General features: G+C 51.4%; 1 protein-coding gene across 3 annotated transcripts in view; it reads left to right on the forward strand.

Moving 5' to 3' along the window:
- LRP4 (LDL receptor related protein 4) overlaps positions 1-24,073 on the forward strand; it is a 52,154-nt gene that overhangs the window by 17,039 nt on the left and 11,042 nt on the right. The window contains exons 5-33 of one of the 3 annotated variants that reach the window (XM_058663082.1): positions 390-506; positions 744-872; positions 1,052-1,171; positions 1,805-1,930; positions 2,524-2,649; positions 2,850-2,984; positions 3,355-3,480; positions 3,777-4,007; positions 5,962-6,118; positions 6,852-7,069; positions 7,209-7,385; positions 7,795-7,917; positions 11,111-11,319; positions 11,443-11,524; positions 13,218-13,323; positions 13,752-13,953; positions 15,056-15,245; positions 15,332-15,463; positions 16,507-16,647; positions 17,047-17,133; positions 17,240-17,411; positions 17,845-18,007; positions 18,122-18,347; positions 18,693-18,996; positions 19,873-20,091; positions 20,275-20,409; positions 21,536-21,644; positions 23,294-23,438; positions 23,678-23,791. In XM_058663082.1, coding sequence (XP_058519065.1) covers positions 390-506; positions 744-872; positions 1,052-1,171; positions 1,805-1,930; positions 2,524-2,649; positions 2,850-2,984; positions 3,355-3,480; positions 3,777-4,007; positions 5,962-6,118; positions 6,852-7,069; positions 7,209-7,385; positions 7,795-7,917; positions 11,111-11,319; positions 11,443-11,524; positions 13,218-13,323; positions 13,752-13,953; positions 15,056-15,245; positions 15,332-15,463; positions 16,507-16,647; positions 17,047-17,133; positions 17,240-17,411; positions 17,845-18,007; positions 18,122-18,347; positions 18,693-18,996; positions 19,873-20,091; positions 20,275-20,409; positions 21,536-21,644; positions 23,294-23,438; positions 23,678-23,791 — 4,521 coding nt within the window. Of the gene's footprint in view, positions 1-389; positions 507-743; positions 873-1,051; positions 1,172-1,804; positions 1,931-2,523; positions 2,650-2,849; positions 2,985-3,354; positions 3,481-3,776; positions 4,008-5,961; positions 6,119-6,851; positions 7,070-7,208; positions 7,386-7,794; positions 7,918-11,110; positions 11,320-11,442; positions 11,525-13,217; positions 13,324-13,751; positions 13,954-15,055; positions 15,246-15,331; positions 15,464-16,506; positions 16,648-17,046; positions 17,134-17,239; positions 17,412-17,844; positions 18,008-18,121; positions 18,348-18,692; positions 18,997-19,872; positions 20,092-20,274; positions 20,410-21,535; positions 21,645-23,293; positions 23,439-23,677; positions 23,792-24,073 lie in introns of those variants that run through there. The other 2 variants (XM_058663083.1, XR_009245286.1) reach the window with 2 other exon arrangements.

Below are 24,073 nucleotides of genomic sequence, written 5' to 3' on the forward strand. Positions count from 1 at the left end.
CTCATTGTAATAAAACTTTGTGTGACTGTCACTGGTAAATGTAACATTCTGTTTTAGTGGTCACATGAATACGACACTGTGAGGAGAGGCAGGCTGAGTCGCTGGCTGGTGCAGGGCTGGCCTGGTGCAGTGGTTCCTGCCCTGCCAGACCTTGACATCACCCGGGGCTCTGGAGCTGGGGTGGGGGCGGGGGCAGGCCGAGCTGGGAACCAGGACACACTGGGAACTGGCAGAGTCCACACGAAATCCAGGATGTCTTCCAGGGGCCTGGTCAGCAGCCCCAGAGCGCCAAGGGGGGCTAGAGGTGAGGGGGGCTGGTGAGATGGCTGCCTCTGGGACGGCCCCCCTCAGGATGACTGTCGCATTGCACCCTCCACCCCTCACCCCAGACATGCGCAAGTGCTCGGACAAGGAATTCCGCTGCAGCGACGGCAGTTGCATAGCGGAGCACTGGTACTGTGATGGCGATACAGACTGCAAAGATGGCTCTGACGAGGAGAACTGTCGTGAGTGTCTCCAGATCTCGGGCTGTCGGGCTGCATGAAGGCAGCGGCCTCCACCCGATGGCTGTGCAGAGGGCAGAGCTAGGCTGGGAGCAGGTGCCCACATGGGATGGCATGGGAGGGTTCCCTTGGGTCCACCTGCCTCTGGGAATGTGCTTCCTTCTCAGCTCCCTGGGCATTGTGCCCATGGGGGCAGTCAGGGCCCCTTGGCCTGAGCGTCTGCCCCTGCCCCACCTCCAGCTTCGGCAGTGCCAGCGCCCCCCTGTAACCTGGAGGAGTTCCAGTGCGCCTACGGCCGCTGTATCCTGGACATCTATCACTGTGATGGTGATGACGACTGTGGAGACTGGTCAGACGAGTCCGACTGCTGTGAGTGCTCCCATGGCAGGGGAGCAGGGAAGGGAGAGGAGGCCACAGCTCAGGGGAGGACTTCCCTCACTCCCGGATCCTCCTTGGGCAGAGGTAGAAGAGCCAACATGCTGGGGCTGGGCCTTTTTCATCTACCGTGGAACGCTGAGTGCACAGACCCCGGCTGTGTGTTTCTGCAGCCTCCCACCAGCCCTGCCGCTCTGGGGAGTTCATGTGTGACAGTGGCCTCTGCATCAACGCGGGCTGGCGCTGCGACGGGGATGCAGACTGCGACGACCAGTCTGACGAGCGCAACTGCAGTGAGTCGGGGAACGGCACCAAGCATGTGTTGCAAAAGACCAGCGTGTACAGTTCTATGGGTTGGTTACTGTGCACAGTCCCCATGTCTGGTGGGACACAGTAGAAATAGTCTCATTATGGCAGTTTCCCAGCAGATGGCAGTAAAGAGTTGTTGTTTTTCAGATTGATTTATTGGAAAGGTAGAGTTACAGAGTGTGAGAGTCAGAGGTCTCCCATCTGCTAATTCAGTTCCCAGGTAGCTGTAATGGCCAGAGCTGGGCTGGTCCAAAGCCAGGAGCTTCTTCCGAATATACCTCATAGATACAGGGTTCCAAGGCTTTGGGCTATCTTCTGCTACTTTCCCAGGCGATACACGGGGAGCTGGATCAGAAGTGGAGCAACTGGGATTCAAACCAGTGTCTATATGGGATGCCAGTACTGCACGCCGAGGCTTAGCCTCTTAGGCCATGGGCCAGCCCAATGTAGAGTCTTGAAGAAAGGATATCTTTCCCTGATTGACACCATAGACCAGCTCTTACCCTGGGCTGACCAGGGGTGGCACAGGGTCTAATGTGAAGTCCAGCTTCGGGTGGCAGGGTGGAGTTTGAGGTCATGCGAGGGCCAGCCTTTCATTAGGCCTTTGCTTTGCCCAGCTACCGCGATGTGTTCTGCGGAGCAGTTCCGCTGCCGCTCAGGCCGCTGCGTCCGCCTGTCCTGGCGCTGTGATGGCGAGGTCGACTGTGCCGACAACAGTGATGAAGAGAACTGTGAGAACACAGGTGGGGTCTCCCAGAATTCCTGCAGAGCCCTCATCCTGGGACTGGAGGAGGGGACAGGGAGTAGGGAGAGGGGGTTCCTGCTGTCATCCCACTTTGCCCTGCAAATGCTGAAGTTAGATTTTCCCATGCTAGGGATTTTCCTGTCCTTCCCATTGACCAGTGTCCAACTCAAGTGCATGATGACCCTGTGGCCTGAAACAGTATCACAGGCTCAGAGTTGCCAGTGTTACTCATGTCCTAACTCACACATGCCCAGAGCCTTCCTCCCTGGCTTGTTTCTCTAGCTGGCAGCTCTATGCCTACTCCCTGATCAACACCCAGTACCAGGCAAGTAGAGCTGCATTGGTATTGTGCCCCATGTCCCTCACCATGCCACTGCCATGTCCTGGGGAGAAGATGGATGTGGACGCTCAGCCAGCCCTGTCTGTGCTATTTCCTGCCTTGGACCCTGGACCCTCCCACCTTGAATCTCTTCTGTCTGCAACTCAGCCTAGAAAATGACAGGCTTGTGGACCCAAGCCTTGCCCTGCTGTGACCTGACTCTCCTTCCCACCTGCCCCTTCCTCTTTTCCGCTCCCTCCCTCTCTTTCTAGGAAGCCCCCAGTGTGCCTCCGACCAGTTCCTGTGTTGGAATGGGCGCTGCATCGGGCAGAGGAAACTGTGCAACGGGGTCAATGACTGTGGGGACAACAGTGATGAAAGCCCACAGCAGAACTGCCGTAAGTGTCCCCCGGTGGGCAGGCCCGCCTGTCCCGTGGTTTGTGGTTGGACCCCACCCATAGAGTTCAAAGAGAATCCTCCCTGGGGATTCTCAGAGTTTTGGGAGCTGTTCGTGGGCTGGGTGGAATGCCAAGTTGGCTCAGGGCAGGGAGGAGGAGGGTTCTGGGCTCGACTCCCAGCTCTGGCCTGGCTGGCACAGGGCCCCGGACGGGTGAGGAGAACTGCAGTGTTCACAACGGCGGCTGCGCCCAGAAGTGCCAGATGGTGCGGGGAACGGTGCAGTGTACCTGCCACACAGGCTACAGGCTCATGGAGGATGGGCGCACGTGCCAGGGTGAGCAGGGGTGGGGTGCGCACCTGCCTTAGAGCATAGTCAGGAAGTAGGTGAGACCGGCAGACAGGCAGCTGTGTTTCCTGTGGGTCAGGATGGGCATGACCTCAGCCATCCTCCCAGAAACCCAAGGAAGAGGGCTCGCCCCCACCCCTATTTCACAGATGGGGATGCTGAGATTCAGGGAGGGAAGGTCACCGAAGACCACAGGGTTAGGCAGTTGCAGAGTTGGGATTCCAGCCTGGGTCTGTCTGCATGTCACACAGCCTTCCCACTGGGTGGGGATGAGAGCAGGAAGCAGCCAGTGGCCCGCAGTCTTGGAGTATGGCACGGTGGTCCTGGGAGGTTGGCTGATCCTGCCCCGTGTTCCCAGATGTGAATGAATGTGCTGAAGAGGGATACTGCAGCCAGGGCTGCACCAACAGTGAAGGAGCCTTCCAGTGCTGGTGTGAGGCAGGCTACGAACTCCGGCCCGACCGGCGCAGCTGCAAGGCTCTGGGTAAGGAGTGTCGGCCTCTGGATGGGTGGGCAGAGGACTGAGCGTGGAGAAGCAGCCAGGCGATCTGTAGCTCGGGACGTAGTTGGCAGGCAGAGAGATTTCCATCAGAAGCTCCGAGTTTCATTCTGGGGCTCCAAGGAAAACCGAGTTGGTGTGGGGCGGATGGAGCAGGCACTGTGGAGGGTTTCAACTTGTAGTACCGAGACTGACCACTTGGGGTGTGCCCTTCTGCGGACCAGGGGTGCCAGCTGTCCCCTGAAACCCACGGGGGACCTGGTTCTTATGCTGTTTCCCAGGGCCGGAGCCTGTGCTGCTGTTTGCCAATCGCATTGACATCCGGCAGGTACTGCCGCACCGCTCCGAATACACCCTGCTGCTCAACAACCTGGAGAACGCCATCGCTCTGGACTTCCATCACCGGCGGGAGCTGGTCTTCTGGTCAGATGTCACCCTGGACCGGATCCTCCGTGCCAACCTAAACGGCAGCAATGTGGAGGAGGTTGTGTCTACGGGGCTGGAGAGCCCAGGTAGGGACGAGGCCCCAGGGGAAGGGGCCGGGCTGGACCACGGTGGAAGGAACAGCCTGGGAGGGTTGCCAGCCCTAGGAAGCAGAATCTGTTTTTCTCCCAGGGCAATATGACATGAAGCTCTGATACCAAAAAACCATTGCAGCTGTATGGGAGGGTACTTCAGAAAGTCGGCAGAGGCAATGAATAAGGGGAAAGCGGAAGTGGAGCTGTTTGTCTCTGCCATAGGAGCACCTGAGTGCAGTTCCTGGCTAATGCAAACCCTTCAGGCAGCAGCGATGACTACAGTGCTACCACCCAGGGGGCAGATCTGGGATGAGTCCCTGGCTCTGGAAATTAGGGGGATTGAAGAGCCAGATGGGTATTCCTCTCTCTCAGTAAATTGGAAGGAAAAAAGAGTTCGAAAAATGTAATGAAAAGATAAGTCGGTTTTGGTGCAGCAAAAATGTTGAAATCCATACTTAGAGGCTGGTATGGCACAGCACGTTAAGCTGCTGCTTGTAACGGCAGCATCCCATAGCATAGCACTGCTTCAAAGTCTGGCTGCTTTCTGCTAAAGCACCTAGGAAAGCTGCAGAGAATGATGTAACTACATGGGCCCTTGCCACCTGCCTGGGAGACCCAGATGGACCTCTAGGCTCCTGACTTCGCCCGGCCCGGCGCTGCCTGCTGCAGCTGTTTGGGGAGTGAATCAGAGTGGATAGAAGATGGATCTTCAATCTCCCTCTCTGTCACGCTGCCTTTCAAATAGATACATCTTTTTTTTTAAGGACTTATATTTAAATAAGCCATGCATAGTTTTTTCAAGTTTCTTCAGATTTTTCCTAACAGCTAGGCCAAAGACCTGATCCTATAGTTTATTTATTTTTTTTTTTAAGAGCTTATATGTTTTTTTTTTTATTGTATTGTTGTTGACAATCTTTACATAGTTAATTACAGTTAAAGGAAAAAGAAAAAAAAAAGAAAAAAGGAAAAAAAAGGTTCAGGGGGATAGGAAAGTGGGCAATGCCATTATGTCCATATTGTTTCCATCCTGCATCTGAGGTAAAGGGGGACATTGAGGGAGAAGCCCCACCCGGTTTCCCGCCCACCCCAAGTCCCGGATGTGGGGCATGCTCCGAGATATGTGCCCAAGTGGTGTTAATAGTTCTCTAGTTATGAATTGCTGCCCGTTTCCTATAGTTTATTTATTCTATACGCTTTCCATGAATTTTTTTGAAGACCCTTCACATATACAATTTCAGAATTATCTTGTATCAAAATAAGCTCCCCTTTTCATTCCATCTTCCACACTTCTTTTGAAGTGCCCTCATGTTAGGTAGATACGTTCAGACACAACATTTGCTTGTCGTTGAGCTCAGTCCGTGAGAAGAATGAGATCTGCGTGGTCTGTTTCACAACAGAATCAGGGGTTTGTGGCTCGCGGTTCTCACGCTCGATAGACCTCAGCAGCCCGTTTATTTCTGAGTTTTGTTTTGATGTTCCTTGGTATTAAAAATATTTGGATCAACTCACGTAAGTGTTTCCAGATTGTAAAAGAGAGCTATAGCTCACCTGGATTTGTCAGGTTCCTCTGTAAGCTGGTGGGGTGGGTGAGAATTTGGTTAAGCACACTTTAGATTCAAATCCTTATGCAACTTCTGAAATGCCTCTGAAAATCCCCCACGCAATGACTGGTAACCCCTTGAGTCAGTGCACTGGGGACCCTGGGTGTGGGCCACAGAAGCAGAACCGGAAGGTGGACGGAGGCGGGCTGTGAGCGGGACATGTTCACTCTTGGATGGTTGCGTGACAGGGCAGTACCCCTGCTTCCTCTTCTTCCTGGGGATCGTAGGATGTGTCCCTCACAGAGTTGTGATGATGGCATGAGGAGATGGATACAGTGGTTTCACTGGCACCCAGGACACAGGTGCAAGTGCCAAGTCCCTCATGCTTCGCTGCCGCTTCTCCCCAGGGGGCCTGGCTGTGGATTGGGTTCATGACAAACTCTATTGGACCGACTCGGGGACGTCGAGGATTGAGGTGGCCAACCTGGATGGGGCACACAGGAAGGTGTTGCTGTGGCAGAACCTGGAGAAGCCCCGGGCCATTGCTTTACACCCCATGGAGGGGTGAGTAAGCCGTGCACAAGCTCCCCAACCTTCGGGAGAGTTCCCAGGGGTCAGGGGTGCCTGCCTTGGCAGGAACTGACTGTGAGGCTTTGAGCTGCTTCATCTTGATCTCTATTAGCTCATTTCTAAATTAGTGATTAAGAAAAAATCCTCCCTCCTAGTTGCAGGAAGATTAAATGAGTTGATGCGTTTTCAGCAGCAGAAAATAAGTTGTAGCTGTTTAATATGTTTGCTCTTAGCTCCTAGGGTTAATTAAAATCAGTGTGAATTATTTTGTCTTATTCATTATTGATTTGAAAATTAGTAGAAAAATCTCCTATATGCAATGAAAAATCTCCTGCAATGGAATTTCTTAGCTGGAGTATTTTAAGTCGAGTTAGGGGGTTTCTTCTAAGATCCTGTGATTGTGTCAACTATTTTAGAAATGTGTGTGTATAAGATACAGAAGGCCCTGGAAGAGATTATGATGAAGAAAGCTCCTGCCCTGATGCTAACACAGTCTTGCTAATTCCTTGAGGGTTTGAGACCTTGTTTGCTTGTGACTGGCACCATAGAAAGTGCTCTAAGCAAAGCAGGCACTTGTGTGTGATATGAGTAAATGCCCTGCCTGAGGAAACATTCAGAAACCTCTCCAGCTTGAACAGATAGAAGCCCCCTACTAAGGACAGCCCCCCCGGGACCTACCCACCCTCTTCTCCTGCTCATCTTCCAGTTTCTGTTTCTCCTTTCCCAGTACCATTTACTGGACAGACTGGGGCAACACCCCTCGCATCGAGGCCTCCAGCATGGACGGTTCTGGACGCCGCATCATCGCTGACACCCATCTCTTCTGGCCCAACGGCCTCACCATCGACTATGCGGGGCGCCGGATGTACTGGGTGGACGCTAAGCACCATGTCATTGAAAGGGCCAACCTGGATGGGAGTCACCGCAAGGCTGTCATCAGTCAAGGTGAAGGCCCCACTCTCCCGTACTGTCCACCCTCTTCCCCCACCCTCACCCTCAGGGAGGTTTTGTGCCGGTGCCAAGCCTGGGTCCAGGGGCCATGCCGGGCTGTGTCTGGACTGACATCTTCTTGGGCTTTGCCTAGGCCTCCCACATCCCTTCGCCATCACGGTGTTTGAAGACAGCCTGTACTGGACAGACTGGCACACCAAGAGCATCAATAGTGCTAACAAATTTACTGGGAAGAATCAGGAAATCATTCGTAATAAACTCCACTTCCCCATGGACATTCACACCTTGCACCCCCAGCGCCAGCCTGCAGGTAAAAATAAAAAACAACAACAACAAAAAATTGCCCGTCAGGTGAGCCAGAACAGCTATGGCTTCCTGGAGCAGAAAACCTTCCATTACACCTGACCTAATCTAATGCTATTTCTTCTTGGTGGGGAGGAGCAGGGCTGGCAGTCACCCAGGCTAATTCCGCCCCCTGCTGGACATTTAGGGTGGTACAGCATCAAGACTCCCAAAAGAATGCATTCATTCACCTCACCCAAACATTTACAGGGTTGTCTCCTGTGCGTCAGGTACCCATTGTGCCAGCAGTTGGACTAGATTAAAAGATAAGAAGATATGAGTCCTCCCTTTGGGGAGTTCACTGTCCCTAACCCCGACTTGCTAGGCTTGGGGCTACCTTTGCCAGCCTGTAGTCTTACCTGACCCTCTCCGAGCAGGCAAAAACCGCTGTGGGGAAAACAACGGAGGCTGCACCCACCTGTGTCTGCCCAGTGGCCAGAACTACACGTGTGCCTGCCCCACTGGCTTCCGCAAGATCAGCAGCCACGCCTGTGCCCAGAGTAAGTGGGCCCGGGCTGTCGGCCTCCATGGAGGTGCCTTGTGAGGATGGGTGGAAGCAGTAAGGGGTAGAGTTGGAGGGATTTTACCTGCCTGGGAAGGGGGAGTAGGGGAAGAGCTAGACTCCGCAGGGAGTAGCCCTGGAGAGACAAAGAGCTGACGAGGCTGAGGGGTTCCGTATCAAAACTGAGGCCTGCGGACCTGGCAGGCTGAAGCACGCTCCCAGGTTGAGTTTAAACATCTGCAACCAGGTGTGGGTATCATTCCTCCTGGAGGAAGCAAGAGGATCCCATCCTCTTGTAGAAATCCAAGGGATGAATTGCTACCTCTTTACCTTTCCCCTCAGACTTCCTTAACCTGGGCAGCCAGCATTAGGGTCTCAGATAACATTCTGAGAACACTGCCCAAGGAGTGGAAGATAAGGGGGTTCCCTGGGGTCTCCCCGGCTGCCACTAAGGCTTCCTTTGAGCCCTGCAGGGTTACTGACTCGCAATGGCCTCCCTGGAGAGCTCAGCATCATAGGTGTTTTTTTTAAAGAACAGACCAGGGGAGGCACAGCAGGCTAATCCTTTACCTGCAACACTGGCATCCAGTACGGGCACTGATTTGTGTCCCAGTTGCTTCACTTCTGATCCAACTTCCTGCTTGTGGCCTGGGAAAAGAGGAGAGGATGGCTCAAATCCTGAGCCCCTCCTCCTTCTCCCCCCTCCTCCTTTTTTTGTTTAGCTTTTATATATATATAATATATATATATTATATATATATATATATTTTTGAAAGGCAGAGTTACAGAGAGATCATGAGAGGGACAGAGAGGGAGATTCTGCACCTGCTGGTTCATTCCTCAAGTGGCTGCCAACAGCCAGGGCTGAGAGCTTCATCTGGGTCTCCCAGTTGGGTGCCAGGGGCCCAAGGACATGCACCGTCTTTTGTTGCTTTTCCTAGGCCATTAGCAGGGAGCAGGAAGTAGAGTGGCTGGGACTTGAACCAGGGGATGCTGGTGCCACAGGCAATGTTTTTTTACCTGCTGCGCCACAGTATGATCTCCCAGCATGGGTTCTTATGCATCATTGTATACTCCACTGACCCTCTTAAGTCTGGTTAGACTCAAACCCTCCTGGGAGTGGAATCCTTGCCAGCAAGGGCCATCTGGGAAAACAGTTAGAGGTTTCATTTGTGCAAACAGTGCTTGGTAACCTAGTTTTGTGCCCCGTGTTTTCCCTTTCCATTCTTTTGTGCCAGCTCTTCTATTGTCTAGGTGATATACTAGTGATTGCCTCGGGAGCTTGCCCTTAAGGATTGCCAGAGCTTAACAGACAACTACAATGTTAGGCAGGAAATGTCTTCCTGAGCAGAAAGGCAGGTGCTGGAACCTCTGTCTCTCAGCTACCTGCAGGCCGTGGACCACACAGGCAGGCCTAGGATGGCTGCATTTGTACTGAACAAGGACAAATGCTATTTTTCTTATCACTAATTCCTGAACAGTATAACACCAGATTTTCAAAGACTTATTAGCTTAGTTGAAGGGCAGGGTGAGAGGGAGACAGAGAAGAAGAGATCATTTTTTTTTTAAAGATTTACCTATTTTTATTACAAAGTCAGATATACAGAGAGGAAGAGAGACAGAGAGGAAGATCTTCCGTCCAATGATTCACTCCCCAAGTAGTCACAAAGGCTGGAGCTGAGCCAATCTGAAGCCAGGGGCCAGGAGTTTCTTAACAGACCTCCCATGCCAGTGCAGGGTCCTAAGGCTTTGGGCCGTCCTTGACTGCTTTCCCAGGCCACAAGCAGGGAGCTGGATGGGAAGCGGGACCGCCGGGATTAGAACCGGCAACCATATGGGATCCCGGGGCACATGCAAGGTGAGGACATTAGTTACTAGGCTACTGCGCTGGAAGATTAATTTTATTTGAAAGTCTGATTTACAGAGAGGAGAAACAAAAGGGAAGAGCTTCCATCCATTGGTTCCTTCCCCAAGTGGCTGCGTGGCCGTAGTTGAGCTGATTCGAAGCCTCCCTCTGGGTGCAGGGTCCCAAGGCTTTGGGCCGTCCTCTACCTCTTTCCCAGGCTATAAGCAGGGAGCTAGAATGGAAGTGGAGCAGCTGGGACACAAATCTGTGCCTGTATGGGATCCTGGCGCATGCAAGGGGAGGATATTAGCCTCCTGGAGAGAGAGATCTTTTGTCTGCTGGGCCACTTGTCAAATAACCACAACAAACAGGATTGAGTCAGGCCAAAGCTAGAGGCTAGGAACTTCATTCACGTCTCCTATGCAGGTAGCAGGGAGCCAAGTACTTGGGATCATCTTCTGTCTTCCCAGGTGCATTTTATTAAGAAGTTGCATCAGAAGCAGAGCAACCAGGGTTCCAACTGGCACTTCGGTATAGGATGGTGGCATCCTAAGTGCTGACTTAATGTGCTATGCCACAACGTTGGCCCCTTTAGCATTAGTCTGTGTCATATTAATGATTTCAAGCATACAGAAGGATATATCCAGCTTACGTGCAAGTACTGTGCTGTTTTATGCAAGGGACTTGAGTGCCTATAGATTTTGATATTCTAAAGGGGTCCTGGAATGGATTTTCTGCAGACCCATGGAGAGTAATCAGGCAGGCCAGCACAGGGCAGAGTGTGGAAGAGCAGGATACAAAGATGCTGTGTCCACAAGTGCCGGTGGCTCCCTGTCTGTGTAGCCACGGGATCCTGGGCGGCTTCCCTGATCTCTGTTAGCCTCAGTGACACTCACCTGGAAAATGGGATTAAGGACAACATGGTCTACAAAGAGTCGGTGTGAGGCAAGAAGGAGCACCAGCGAATAGTTGCTAAAGCTACAAGGAGTGAGAGGAAGAGGTGATGTGGGGGAGCAGCAGAAGCAGGCAGAGCAGCAAGGGATGCTGGGGGTCTCTCCTGGATAGTGAGGAAACTGAGAAAAGTTCAGTTGAGGCCTGATGACACTGGTATAGGATGCACTGCAGGGTCAGGGCAAGAGCCGTCTCCATCTGAGCCTCAAGTCTGATGTGGCCAATGTGGCCTGGCCAGTGCAGACAGAGGATCTGGAGTGTGAATAGTAGGGGCAAAGGGCACGAGATCCCAGGAAGTGTGGTTGAACCAGATGTCACGCAGGTGAGCATCTGTGTTGGTCACCATGCCTGGATGTAGAGCATTAAAAGAAGACCCCTTTCGGCCTTTGATCAGGTCTTGACAAGTTCCTGCTTTTTGCCCGAAGGATGGACATCCGTCGGATCAGCTTCGACACAGAGGACCTGTCCGATGATGTCATCCCACTGGCTGACGTGCGCAGTGCTGTGGCCCTTGACTGGGACTCCCGGGATGACCACGTATACTGGACAGACGTCAGCACTGATACCATCAGCAGGGCCAAGTGGGATGGAACAGGACAGGAGGTAGGTAGGGGCCCAGGCCCTCCGGGAGGGCACACGTGGAGGGGTGGCATCCAGGTCTGAGAACTAGGGATCCGGCTGAGTTTGGGTTCCACGATCAGGAAAACAGCTCTGTGTCCTGCCCAGGTGGTGGTGGATACCAGTCTGGAGAGCCCTGCTGGCCTGGCCATTGATTGGGTCACCAATAAGCTGTACTGGACAGATGCAGGTAGGTAGAACGGGAACCAGAATTGGTTCTTTGGGCTCCCCTTTATTTAAAACCCTGGCCTCAAGTGGATATCAGAGCTCAGTGGTCCTACTGCGTACATCGCACGTAGCATTTTGAGACACATTGTGACCATGGCAGCTGCATCTGCTATGTGGCTCACGTCGAGGAATGTTCTAATGCATTTTAGGTAAGGAACCTAGTTCCCGGGGTTTCCTTTCATCACTGATTAGGGAAAATTGGCATTATTATTATTATTAGTAGTAGTAGTAGTAGTAGTAGCCAAGTGGGTATGGGAGGGTAGTGGGAATGCTTTAAAGCAGTGCTACTCAAAGTGTGGTCCCTGACTACTACTGGCAAGATTATTAGAAATACAAAATCTTGGGCCCTGCTACAGACTCCAAAAGTGTCTGGGGACTTTAGGGTCATATAACAAATCTCTATTTCAACAAGTTCTTGTGATTCTTAAAACAGCTCAGGAAGCAGTGCCTTGAGTGCACTGAATAGATTGGGGAGGTCATTCTCTCTCCCAAAATAGAACAGACCACTTCTCTGGATTTCTTCTTCCTGTTCAATTCCCAAAGTATCCATTACATTTCTTTTTTTAAAAAAAAGATTTATTTTATTTTTTATTGCAAAGCCAGATATACAGAGAGAAGAGATAGAGAGGAAGATCCTCCGTCTGATGGTTCACTCCCCAAGTGGCCGCAACGGCCGGAGCTGAGCCAATCCGAAGCCAGGAGCAGGGAGTTCTTCTGTGTCTCCCACGTGGGTGCAGGGACCCAAGGCCTTGGGCCATCCTCAACTGCCTTCCCAGGCCACAGGCAGGGAGCCGGATGGGAAGCGGAGCTGTCGGGATTAGAACCGGTGGCTACATGGGATCCTGGCGCATTCAAGGCGAGGACTTCAACCGCCTCACCACCGCACCAGGCCCCCATTACATTTCTATCACAAAATATTTGTGGGTTTTTCTTTAATTTATTTATTTGAAATACAGAATAACAGAAAGGGAGAGATATCTCTCATTTGTTGGTACACTTCTCAAATACCCACAGCAGCCAGGGCTGGATGAGCCTGAAGCCAGGTGCCTAGAACTCCGTCTGGGTTTCCCATGTGGGTGGCCAACCCCTAGGGCCATTTTTTAAAAGATTTGTTTGTTTATTGTTGGATAGGCAGATGTACAGAGAAAGATCCTCCATCTGCTTGTTGACTCCCCAAGTGATCACAGCAGCCAGAGCTGAGCCCATCTGAAGCCAGGAGCTGGGAGCTGCTTCTGGGTCTTCCACAAGGGTGCGGGTCCCAAGGATTTGGGCCCATGCTCTGCTGCTTTCTTTCCCAAGCCACAAACAGGGAACTGGTTGGAAACTGGAGCAGCCAGAATACAAATCAGTGCCCATAGGGGACCTCAGCACTTGCAAGGTGAAAATTTAGCCACTGAGCCATCACGCCGGGTTAGGGCCATCTTGTGTTGCTTTCCTAGGCACACAAGCAGAAAGCCGAGTTAGAAACAGAGTAGCCAGGATGTGAACTGGCACTCCAATACAGGAGTCTGAAGTCGTAGCCTCACCTGCCACACCTCAATGCCAGTCTCACAAAATACTTGTTGAGTACCTAGTGCATGCCAGACTCTGTGCTGGAGAGCAAAGGTGTGATGGACAAGGCAGGAGTTCATAACTTTGACCCTTCTTCCCACTAGGTACAGACCGGATTGAAGTGGCCAACACAGATGGCAGCATGAGGACAGTACTCATCTGGGAAAATCTTGATCGTCCTCGGGACATTGTGGTGGAACCCACGGACGGGTGAGTGCTGGCTGCACTGCACCAGGCTCCCTCCAGCCCAGTCCCAGAGGGGTGCCTGGGGACTGTGGAAAGTGGACAGGTCTTGGGTGCATGCCAAGGAAAAGCAGGAGCCACTGTAGAGATTGTCTCTTCAATGGACAAGAAAACACTGTTAATTTTTCTTCTTATTCCTCTCACTCACTTCACTTCTCTCAAGATAGTTCTTGCTTGTTGTCTACTCCTTGAGTTTGTTGTCTGCTGTCCTTATTAAGACCCTGGGGAAACTTCTAGGACTGCTAGAAAATACAAAACCTTCAGAGACAGCTGAGCACTGAGACCAGAGGCTGGGACAGTGACTGCAGACAGAAACCCTGAGACCTTTGGCACCCTGGGTCTTCACTGGCTATTCACTGGAAGGTTTTTCAAACCTCCCTGGTCTTCATACCCAGGTACATGTATTGGACAGACTGGGGTGCAAGCCCTAAGATTGAACGAGCTGGAATGGATGCCTCGGGCCGCCAGGTCATCATCTCTACGAATCTGACGTGGCCTAATGGATTGGCCATTGACTATGAGTCTCAGCGTCTGTACTGGGCTGATGCTGGCATGAAGACCATTGAATATTCTGGACTAGATGGCAGCAAGAGGAAGGTAAGCATAGCACAAAGTTGTCTTCCCACAGACCTGCGGCCTCAGGACGGCACTCCCCTAGCTTGGCTGCCACCCCTAGCACCGGCTACAGAACAGGCATGGAGCGCGGGCTGCTTCTCAGACAGTAGCGCCCTCTAGGTGTGTATTGTGCACCTGGAGTTTAAATGCACAGAGCACATTCATTTTCAGAGACACACCCAGCCATCATTAATCTCTTTAATTTTTATTGTTATTTATTTTGGCTTAATTCAAAGCTAGGGAAAGATTAGAAGAATTTTTTAAAAAGCCACCATAACACTTTGTCCCATCTGCTTTACCTTCCTCTCCATATGAACACGTGCACATACAAGACACTATGATTTTTCTGAGCCATCTGAGAGTACATTGAAGGCATTCTGCCTCTGGTGCCACAGCATTCCGGCATCTGCTTTCTAAGAGTAAAGATACCATCTTATATAACCGCTATAGAACCAGCAAAATCAGTAAACGTGACGTTGATAGATCACAGTCTAATCGACATTCCATGTTCGGTTTCTGCAGCGGTTGCCTTAGCCATGTCCGCCATAGCTTTTTTTCCTTTCTCTTTTAGTCTAGGATGTAATCCAAGATCCCCTATTGTGTGTAGTAATCCCGCCTTCCCATTCATCTCTTTAAGCACTGTGCCAACCTTGCTGTGTCTTTCTTGATTCTTGCCTTTTTAAAAGAGTAAAAGTCAGGTGTTTCGGAGACTATCCTGATATTTGGGCTTGTCAGGTGTTTTCTTTGATTTGGAACTGATTATGCCTTTGGGGCAAAAACACCACATATCAGTCCTGATTTGAGTTAGTGCATCTTATCAGTAGACACACATGTTGGCTTGTTCCATTTATAATAAAAGTAAATTGTACAGAGATATTTTGAGCTTCTGTGAGAAATACGTGATCTTTTGCAATCACTGCTTGCAGCCAGGCACTACCACAGATGGATGGGCTACAGCTTAAATGTTCTAACTAGCTCTTGTTCAAGGTCACACAGTACATGGTACTGGCAGAGCTTCATTCCGATGGCATGCCAAGCCATGACCACTGCTCTGAACTGTTGGGCTTTGCTGGGGCCCTGGCAGGTGCTGATCGGGAGCCAGCTCCCCCACCCATTTGGGCTGACCCTCTACGGAGAGCGCATCTATTGGACAGACTGGGAGACCAAGAGCATACAAAGTGCTGACCGACGGACAGGGCTGGACAGGGAGACTCTGCAAGAGAACTTAGAGAACCTGATGGACATCCACGTCTTCCATCGCCGGCGGCCCCCAGGTGAGCAGCCCATGGCCCACCCTGGATCCTCCGGGGCTTTCTTCAGCGCTGGCCCTCCCCACTGACCACCAATGCCCTCTCCCTAGTGTCTACACTTTGTGCTGTGGAGAATGGCGGCTGTAGTCACCTGTGTCTTCGGTCTCCAAATCCAAGTGGCTTTAGCTGCACCTGTCCCACAGGCATCAACCTGCTTCCTGATGGCAAGACCTGCTCACCAGGTTAGTTGAAGCATCAGAGATCTGGGAAGAGCCCCCTGGGAGGGGACGTTGTCTCCCTCCTCTGCAGGCAGGTGCCCATATGGCCTGAGAATGTGATGGTGCTGGTGATTGCAGCTTTTAGGGAAGGGGAAGAGATCCAGGGGAGCAGGATAGGAGTAGAGGCCAAGGCCGACCAGCTTCCATCACATCATCTTGCATATGAGAACAAGGTGCTCCTTTCTCAAGATACTTTGCTCTCCATTACTAGAAAATTATCATGCACTGATAGGGTTAGAACAAAGCACCTCACTTCCATTGGCTCAAAACTGATATACTAACCATAACAACACACATCCACCATGTAGTGGTACCCACTCCCTTTAAAAGTTCCACTTCTGTGAGTGCACGACCCATGTGATAACCTTCTTGGAAAACTTGGCCCCCAGATGCTGGAAGTCAGGTTTCCCCTTGGGATGGGGCTTTGTGGGGCAATGGGTGAAGCTACTATTTGGAACCTTCCATCTTCTACTGGGATCAAACTCCTTCCTGTGCCTCCAAACGAGTTTCCTGCTAATGTGCTTGGGAGGCAGCAGGTGATATTATCAATACTTGGGTCCCTGCTGCCCATGTGGAAGTCCAGAATGGAGTTCCTGGCTCCTGGCTTCAACTTGGCCCAGACATGGCTGTTATAGCCACTGGGGGATGAACCAGTAGGTGGGGGATCTCTCTCTCTGTCATTCTTCTCTGTGGCTCTGCCTTGTAAATAAATCTTGAGAAGAGAGAAAATGAGCTACTTCTATAATACAAATGAAGAAGTATCATTTAGAATGTGTGTGAGGCCTAATGTTAAGAGTTTTACATAAAGAATCTGTCCATCTTTACAGCTGTTCCATTTTATAGATGAGGAAACTGAAGTTTAAATAGTTTGAACAGTTTACCTAGGCTCACTCAGCTAGAACCCACCAGGGCCAGGACACGAGCCTCGGATCGCCCGAGTCCTCCACATCCTCCTAATGGCTGTGCTAGCGTGATTGTCCTCCCTCCTTTTCTCGTTACCTGGGCAGGCATGAACAGTTTCCTCATCTTCGCCAGGAGGATAGACATACGCATGGTCTCCCTGGACATCCCTTATTTTGCGGATGTGGTCGTCCCCATCAATGTTACCATGAAGAACACCATTGCCATTGGAGTGGACCCCCAAGAAGGTCTGTATGGTCCTCCCCCCTCCCACCTGGCTCCATGTCTCTGCCCGAGCCTGATTGCCGGCCTTCTCTTCCATTTTGCTTCCTACTAAGATTCATGGGGGTGGGGGAACATTCCTTCTGGCAGAGCCCCCATTCTTATCTCTACGATTTTGCTTTGGATATGAGGGTAGCACTTGGCACCCTTTCTCTCTCTTTCTGCTCTTGCCCAGAGCTACTCTGCTATGGTAAACGTCTTTCTTGATTTTTCTTGGCTAAGCATTATGGGCTTTCTCAGCTAAGACTTGTGTCTCTGAGGGTGTGAATCAGCAGTGTGTGTCTGGACCCAAATTCAGATGTGTGTGTGTGTGTGTGTGTGTTGTGGGAGTGAAGGCCTGGCTGAGCCAAACATTTCCTCTCCAGGAAAAGTGTACTGGTCTGACAGCACGCTGCACCGGATCAGCCGTGCCAGTCTAGATGGCTCACAGCACGAGGACATCATCACCACAGGTGGGCCTTCTTCCCAGCTCCCTGAACACCTGTCTGGGCACAGAGCTAAGGAAATATCCCATCTGTTTGGGATCAGGAGCCAATGTGCTCTTTTGACCTCCCGCAGGGCTCCAGACCACAGATGGGCTCGCCGTGGATGCCATTGGCCAGAAGGTGTATTGGACAGACACAGGAACAAACCGCATTGAAGTGGGCAACCTGGACGGGTCCATGCGGAAAGTGTTGGTGTGGCAGAACCTCGACAGTCCCAGGGCCATTGTATTATATCATGAGATGGGGTGAGAAGTGGCTCTGTTGCTCTGGGGAGTGGGCTGGGCCAGTTCCGCTGGCGCTGTGGATGGGGTGAATGGAGAGCAAGCACGTGTCACAGGAACACTGAACTGTGAAGGTCACTGTCACCCACCTCCCCAGGGCTGTCCCACTCCCTTGTGTGTGCAGTGTGGAGGTCAAAAGCGCAAACCTGAGGGGTCGGGAAAGCAGAACACAAGGTCTTTGATCATGTGTTAGGTGCTTCACTTGGGCCTTGTATTCAGTCTTTCAGTGTCCTTGGCTGTGACACTTAGAGGTGACAGCGACAAGGCATACTTTGGGGCCCTTGCAGGATTAAGAGAGAATGCATGTGAAGTCCATTGCAAAGTGTTGTGCACAGCATATGTGCTTATGGGAAATGGTGGCTGCTGGGCTCCTCAGCCAACATTGTTCCTTGCCCAGGTTCATGTACTGGACTGACTGGGGGGAGAATGCCAAGTTGGAACGGTCTGGGATGGATGGCTCAGACCGCACCGTGCTCATCAACAACAACCTAGGGTGGCCCAATGGACTGACGGTGGACAAGGCCAGTTCCCAACTGCTATGGGCTGATGCTCACACCGAGGTGAGAGCCCTGTCCCTGCTGCCCCCTCAAAGCCCGAGAAGATGGGGGAGCTTGTCCAGGATCTCCTCTGTGGCCCCCGCTCAGCTGCCACCTCCTCCTCTTCTTCCTCCGCAGCGAATCGAGGCTGCTGACCTGAATGGTGCCAATCGGCACACATTGGTATCACCAGTGCAGCACCCATATGGCCTGACCCTGCTTGACTCCTACATCTACTGGACGGACTGGCAGACCCGCAGCATCCATCGTGCTGACAAGGGCACCGGCAGCAATGCCATCCTGGTGAGGTCCAACCTGCCAGGCCTCATGGACATCCAAGCTGTGGATCGGGCCCAGGCACTGGGTGAGAAGACCCCTGGCACCATGAGACCAAGCCTTTCTGGGTCATCTGTACTTAAAGAGAGATACAGCCAGCACACAGAACCCCTTGGTCATGAGAGGGACAGCCAGCCACCCACTAGGCTGCCTTCCAGATCAGGCTGTACTCCCTCTGTGTGGCTAATATAACACTGCCTGACACTGTCACCTTCAAAGGACCCCTGGGGACACTCCTTCTGCCTCATCCTTGCCTGACACTGAATTCTGTCAGGACAGCCAGGAACCAGCCATAAGGAAGTAGGACCTCTGGCATGTCCCAACAATATTCCTGGACACCTGTGAAAGCTTGTGCTTCTATCTTTGTCAACAGGTTTTAACAAGTGCGGCTCGAGAAACGGCGGCTGCTCCCACCTCTGCTTGCCTCGGCCTGCTGGCTTCTCCTGTGCCTGCCCCACGGGCATCCTGCTGAAGGGAGACGGGAAGTCCTGCGACCCCTCCCCCGAGACGTACCTGCTCTTCTCCAGCCGTGGCTCCATCCGCCGCATCTCCCTGGACACGAGCGACCACACCGACGTGCACGTCCCTGTGCCTGAGCTTAACAATGTCATCTCCCTGGACTACGACAGCGTGGATGGAAAGGTCTATTACACAGATGTGTTCCTGGATGTCATCAGGTAGGAGCATGGCGGACTTCTCCAGAGCTCACAGCTCCTCCCATCTGGCCAAGTAATTTGACCAGTGGGAGAGTGGATACCAATTCTGACTTGTTCACCTTGTGCTGCCATCACTTGGAGCCCAGTTCCAAGTCTTCATTTTTTCTGGTTAAAAATTATGTGTTCACACTAGTATGTGAAACAGATAGTCAGGCTGGGAGCTAGAGCCTTCTGTACCTGCCACTGGCCCTGAGGGAGCACCATGAATCCCCCAGGCTCACTGATTAGTAGGCCAGAGCTAGTACTTGTATCCTGTATCCCAACACAGGAGTCCCAATCAAATGCCAAGGCTTATGATGGTTTACAAAGCTGTTTTTATTATTTTATTATTCTTTACATTTCAAGTCTTGATGCAGTTCAGGCAGTTGACATCCTGTTCTAAGTGAGCATGGTTTCCCATGGCAAAGACCCTAAGGGGTGGGGGCATCCCTCCTGGCTGACTCTGAAAGGTGGGTCAGAGTGCCAGGCTGGGAACAGGTGGGCATGTGCAGTTTGTAGAAGCCCCCTGAGGTGACTATGATATGCCTGTTAAGCTTGTGTTCTCTGCTCTGGGGCTCCTGTAAAAACGCACAGATTTTTTTTTTAAATCTGCCTTTCTTATAATCATCACTTAGTAATCCTTGTCTTGTGAGAAATGATTAAATTGCTGTTTCCTGTTATGTGGAAATAGTCCTAACAATTCCTTCCTTCATTCAGTACATATTTAATTGGGCACCTGTTGTGCTGAATGCTGGAGGATGTACTGTTAGATACTAGGTCTCTGTCTCTAAGGTCTAGTAGGGGAACATGTTCCTGGATACAGTCTGGCCACTTATCCATCCCTGGGTTCTCCTCAAGGCGAGCCGACCTGAATGGCAGCAACATGGAGACTGTGATCGGGCGTGGGCTGAAGACCACGGATGGATTGGCAGTGGACTGGGTGGCCAGGAACCTGTATTGGACAGACACCGGTCGAAATACCATTGAGGCCTCAAGGCTAGATGGGTCCTGCCGCAAAGTGCTGATCAACAACAGCCTGGATGAGCCCCGGGCCATTGCCGTCTTCCCCAGGAAGGGGTAAGTTTGTGACTGGCCAAGAAAAAACAAAGGTGCAGGGAAGAAGGGCCCAGTGGAAGAGAGGCCCTTGGCAGGGAGTGAGGGGGTGGGAGGGTGCTTATATGTTGATGGTGTTGGTGTGTCCCCCAACCTCTGAATGCCACCTCTTCATGCCTTGGTGATGATGACACTGTTGCGTCTCAGGTTCCTCTTCTGGACAGACTGGGGACACATCGCCAAGATTGAACGGGCACATTTGGATGGCTCTGAGCGCAAGGTCCTCATCAACACAGACCTGGGGTGGCCCAACGGCCTGACCCTGGACTATGACACCCGCAGGTGGGAATCCTGAAACAGTCTCCTGAAACCTGGTGGACAGAAGACAGGATGGTTGAGATTGAAGGAAGGGAAGCTCCTTGGAAGGTGGAAAGAGCAGTGAGAAGGACAAGGCAATGTCTTCTTAGGGCAGTGGCTGCGGAATCCAGCCTTCCTCACTTGGATGGGTTTTTATTTTATTTTTAATGTAAGAGATAGAAAGAGAGAGAGAGCACTTCCTCCATCTGCTGGGTCAATCTGCAGACGGCTACAATGACTGAAACTGGGCCGGGTCAAAGCCAGGAGCTGGATCCACAATCCAAGTCTCCTATGTTAGCGTCAGGAAATGCAGTTATTTGAGGCATCACCACTCTTTTCACAGTGCCTCCAGTACAAACCAGAGCTTGGTGTCAAATCCAGACATTCCTGCTTGACACAGGCATCCTATTGGCTTAACTGCTGGGTCAGATGCTTGTGCTCTTTTAGCTGGGTTGTGTCTGGCTGGTTTGCCTCTTTCCATGTGCTTAATCGGAGTGTGTTTTATAGAGCAGGTCCCTTGCTGAACCCTGCTCCACTCTCCTCCATCCACTTAGAACCAGTGCTTATGTTTGTGACTTGGTTTTATCCCTTTAGACACTGAAATTAGTCTTAGATTAAAAAAAAAAAATGCTAGAGGGTTGGAGTGGAAGGGCGTGGAAAGGGGCTTAGAAGTCTGTTTCCCTTTCTGCCCACGGAAGGAAACAAAGGGCTGCAAGGCGCCTGGCGAGTGGCAGAATGCACCCTTTCACCTACCTTAGCGAGGTCCATGTGCAATTCACTTCTTAAAGACCATTCAGAAGAATCCGGGCTTAAATGCTTGGGTAGGAGTCAAAAAGTGATCAAGTAGATGATGAGGCAGGGTGTGGTGGCTGCTTGGAGGTTGCTACCATTCCTGTCCCTCCCACAACAGCTCTGGCCTCCCTGCTAAGGGATCCCAACCTCCCGGCTGAGCTTTGGGACTTATCATGACCTTTTGTCACAGGTGCATCTGACTGTTCACAGTACCTGCCAGTTGAGCCCAGGAGGGCACACAGGGCTCCTTAGCGGGAGGAAGAGCTGGGTGCCCTGGTAAGTGTTTTGAGCAGCCACCCTTCTCTCCGTTTCTTGGCAGGATCTACTGGGTAGATGCACATCTGGACCGGATTGAGAGCGCTGACCTTAATGGGAAGCTGCGGCAGGTCTTGGTCAGCCATGTGTCCCACCCCTTTGCCCTCACACAGGTACTGGCTCAGGAGAGAGGTAACTAAACCTCCTTGGCTGGGGTGCTTCCTTGGGGTTCTAAGCCTCTGCGGTGCTTGTTACTGAACAAGTGTGTCACGAAAGCTCCACCTAGGGTTTCCTCCCTGTTTCCTGAAGCCTTGCCACCAAGTTCCCTGCTGCTCATGACCCAAAAATGCTCCAGCAGGCAAAGGAGTGGCTGGCTTTTCCACACTAATGTACAATCAGCTGTGGAACTTGTTCAAGTGCACGTTCTTGGGCCCTGGCAGTAGACAATCGAATTCAGGATGACTGAGTCCGTAATGTGCATTTTGCTAAGCTTAGTGTGATTTTAATGTTGTGCTGCCCACCTGGGACTTCAAGGAGCTCACTTAGTGCCAATAGATGCAGATGGCTGAGAGCCTAAGTTATAAAGCTTACGAACAGTCAATAAGTGCTTTTGGAGTGCCTGCAACAGGCCAGGTACCTGGGCTTAGTTCTATCCATATTAGGAACTAATTGTATCAAATGGAAACAAGAGACTGAAGTCGAGCTTCAGTTACCTACAAAGGAAAATACACAAAGCATCCACAGAGGACCTAGAACGTATTAGAAGTAACTGCATGTTATTTCAAACCATGTATATCATAGCTGGATGTCATCTATCAGAGTCCTAACTTATGAAATAATTTGGAGAAGGAAAAAGATCTGCTGAGGTGGGAACAAAACAAAGAATATTAATCTTTTAAATTTTTTTTTCCTTTTCTGACAAGCATTCCCCATTCTTTTCTGTATTTTATCTAACCAGCCACAAAAATTTTCTCTGGCTTTACTCAATGTCAGGTTTCTTCTCGTTCATATTTCATATTCCAAAGATAAAATGACAGGGTAGGCCTGAAGATGGTTTTTCAGTCTGCAAGTCTAATATCATACCCCAGGATGGGAGGGGAAACACTTTCATTACCCCCTCCACCTGGTTGAGGCCTCCTTCCTTCCTTCCTTCCTTCCTTCCTCCCTCCCTCCCTTCCTTCTTTTCTTCCTTCCTTCCTCCCTCTCTCCCTCCTTCCTTCCTTTATTTCTTTTTCTATTTTTAAAGATTTATTCATTTTCTTTGGAAAGGCAGAGAAAAAGATCCTCCATCTGCTGGTTCACTCCCTAAATGGCTGCAACAGCCAGAACTGAGCCAATTTGAAGCCAGAAACCTCTTCTGGAATTCCCATGTGGGTTCAGGGGCCCAAGGCTTTGGGCCATGCTCCTCTGCTTTCCCAGGCCACAAGCAGGGAACTGGATGGGAAGTGGAGCAGCCAGGACACAAACCTTTGCACAAATGGGATCCCAGAGCTTGCCAAGGGCAGATTAGCCAGTTGAGCCATTGTGCCGGGCCCAAGAATTACATAATTATTGTATTATAAGAAAAGCATCTAAATAAATAAAGAGATTGGGCCCAGCATGATAGCGTAGTGGTTAAGGTCCTCGCCTTGCATGCCCAGGATCCCATATGGACACTGGTTCTAATCCCGCTGGCCCCGCTTCCCATCCAACCCAAAAGTTGATATGGTGGATAAGAAAATGCAGGGGACATTTCAGTAAAGAATACAGCACATGCTGCAACTGTACTGGGATCTGGCTGCTGTATAATGTTTATTCTCTTTTGGATTTCTCGGCTGAGTAGCAGGACAGGTGGATCTACTGGACAGACTGGCAGACCAAGTCCATCCAGCGCGTTGACAAGTACTCCGGCCGCAACAAGGAGACAGTGCTGGCCAATGTGGAAGGACTCATGGACATCATTGTAGTTTCTCCTCAGCGCCAGATGGGTGAGCTGCTGGGGACAGGGCCTGCTTCCCCAAGGACCGTTAGTGACCAAGACAGGGCCACAGGAGAGCCATTTTGTTTACGTGAAGCTCTTAAACCCGTTCACCTCTTTGGGATTGTACCTCCCTGCTCCATGGCCCTTGGGAGTGCAGAAAGCCTTAGACTCCTTCTTTTCTGAGATGTATTAAACTGGAAGACCAGACTCTGTCTCAGGTCAGACATTCATCCGCTTTGCCTCCAGGAACCAATGCCTGTGGGGTGAACAATGGTGGCTGCACCCACCTTTGCTTTGCCAGAGCCTCAGACTTTGTGTGTGCCTGTCCCGATGAGCCTGACGGCCGGCCATGCTCCCTTGGTAAGCTGGGCTCACACACTCCTGGGACACTGAAGCCCTGGGAAGGTTGGGTAGGTGGGGATCGGTAGCCTCAACTTTGTCTGTACGGGCAGAGTCCCTTTCAGAGGTCTGGAAATGGGCCAATGGGGAGGAATGTTTGGGGACTTTGGGATCGCTTAGGCATTGCTTGCTTTTTTTTTTCTGACTTCTGGCATTTCCTAGAACAGAACTCAGGTCTCCTAATGCCCAGAGACCTGCCCAGTGGCCCATGCTTTGATGCCTTTGTGACCTCTGTGTGCCAGC

The sequence above is a fragment of the Ochotona princeps genome, chromosome 4 (assembly GCF_030435755.1).
Source record: "Ochotona princeps isolate mOchPri1 chromosome 4, mOchPri1.hap1, whole genome shotgun sequence".
NCBI lineage: Eukaryota > Metazoa > Chordata > Mammalia > Lagomorpha > Ochotonidae > Ochotona > Ochotona princeps.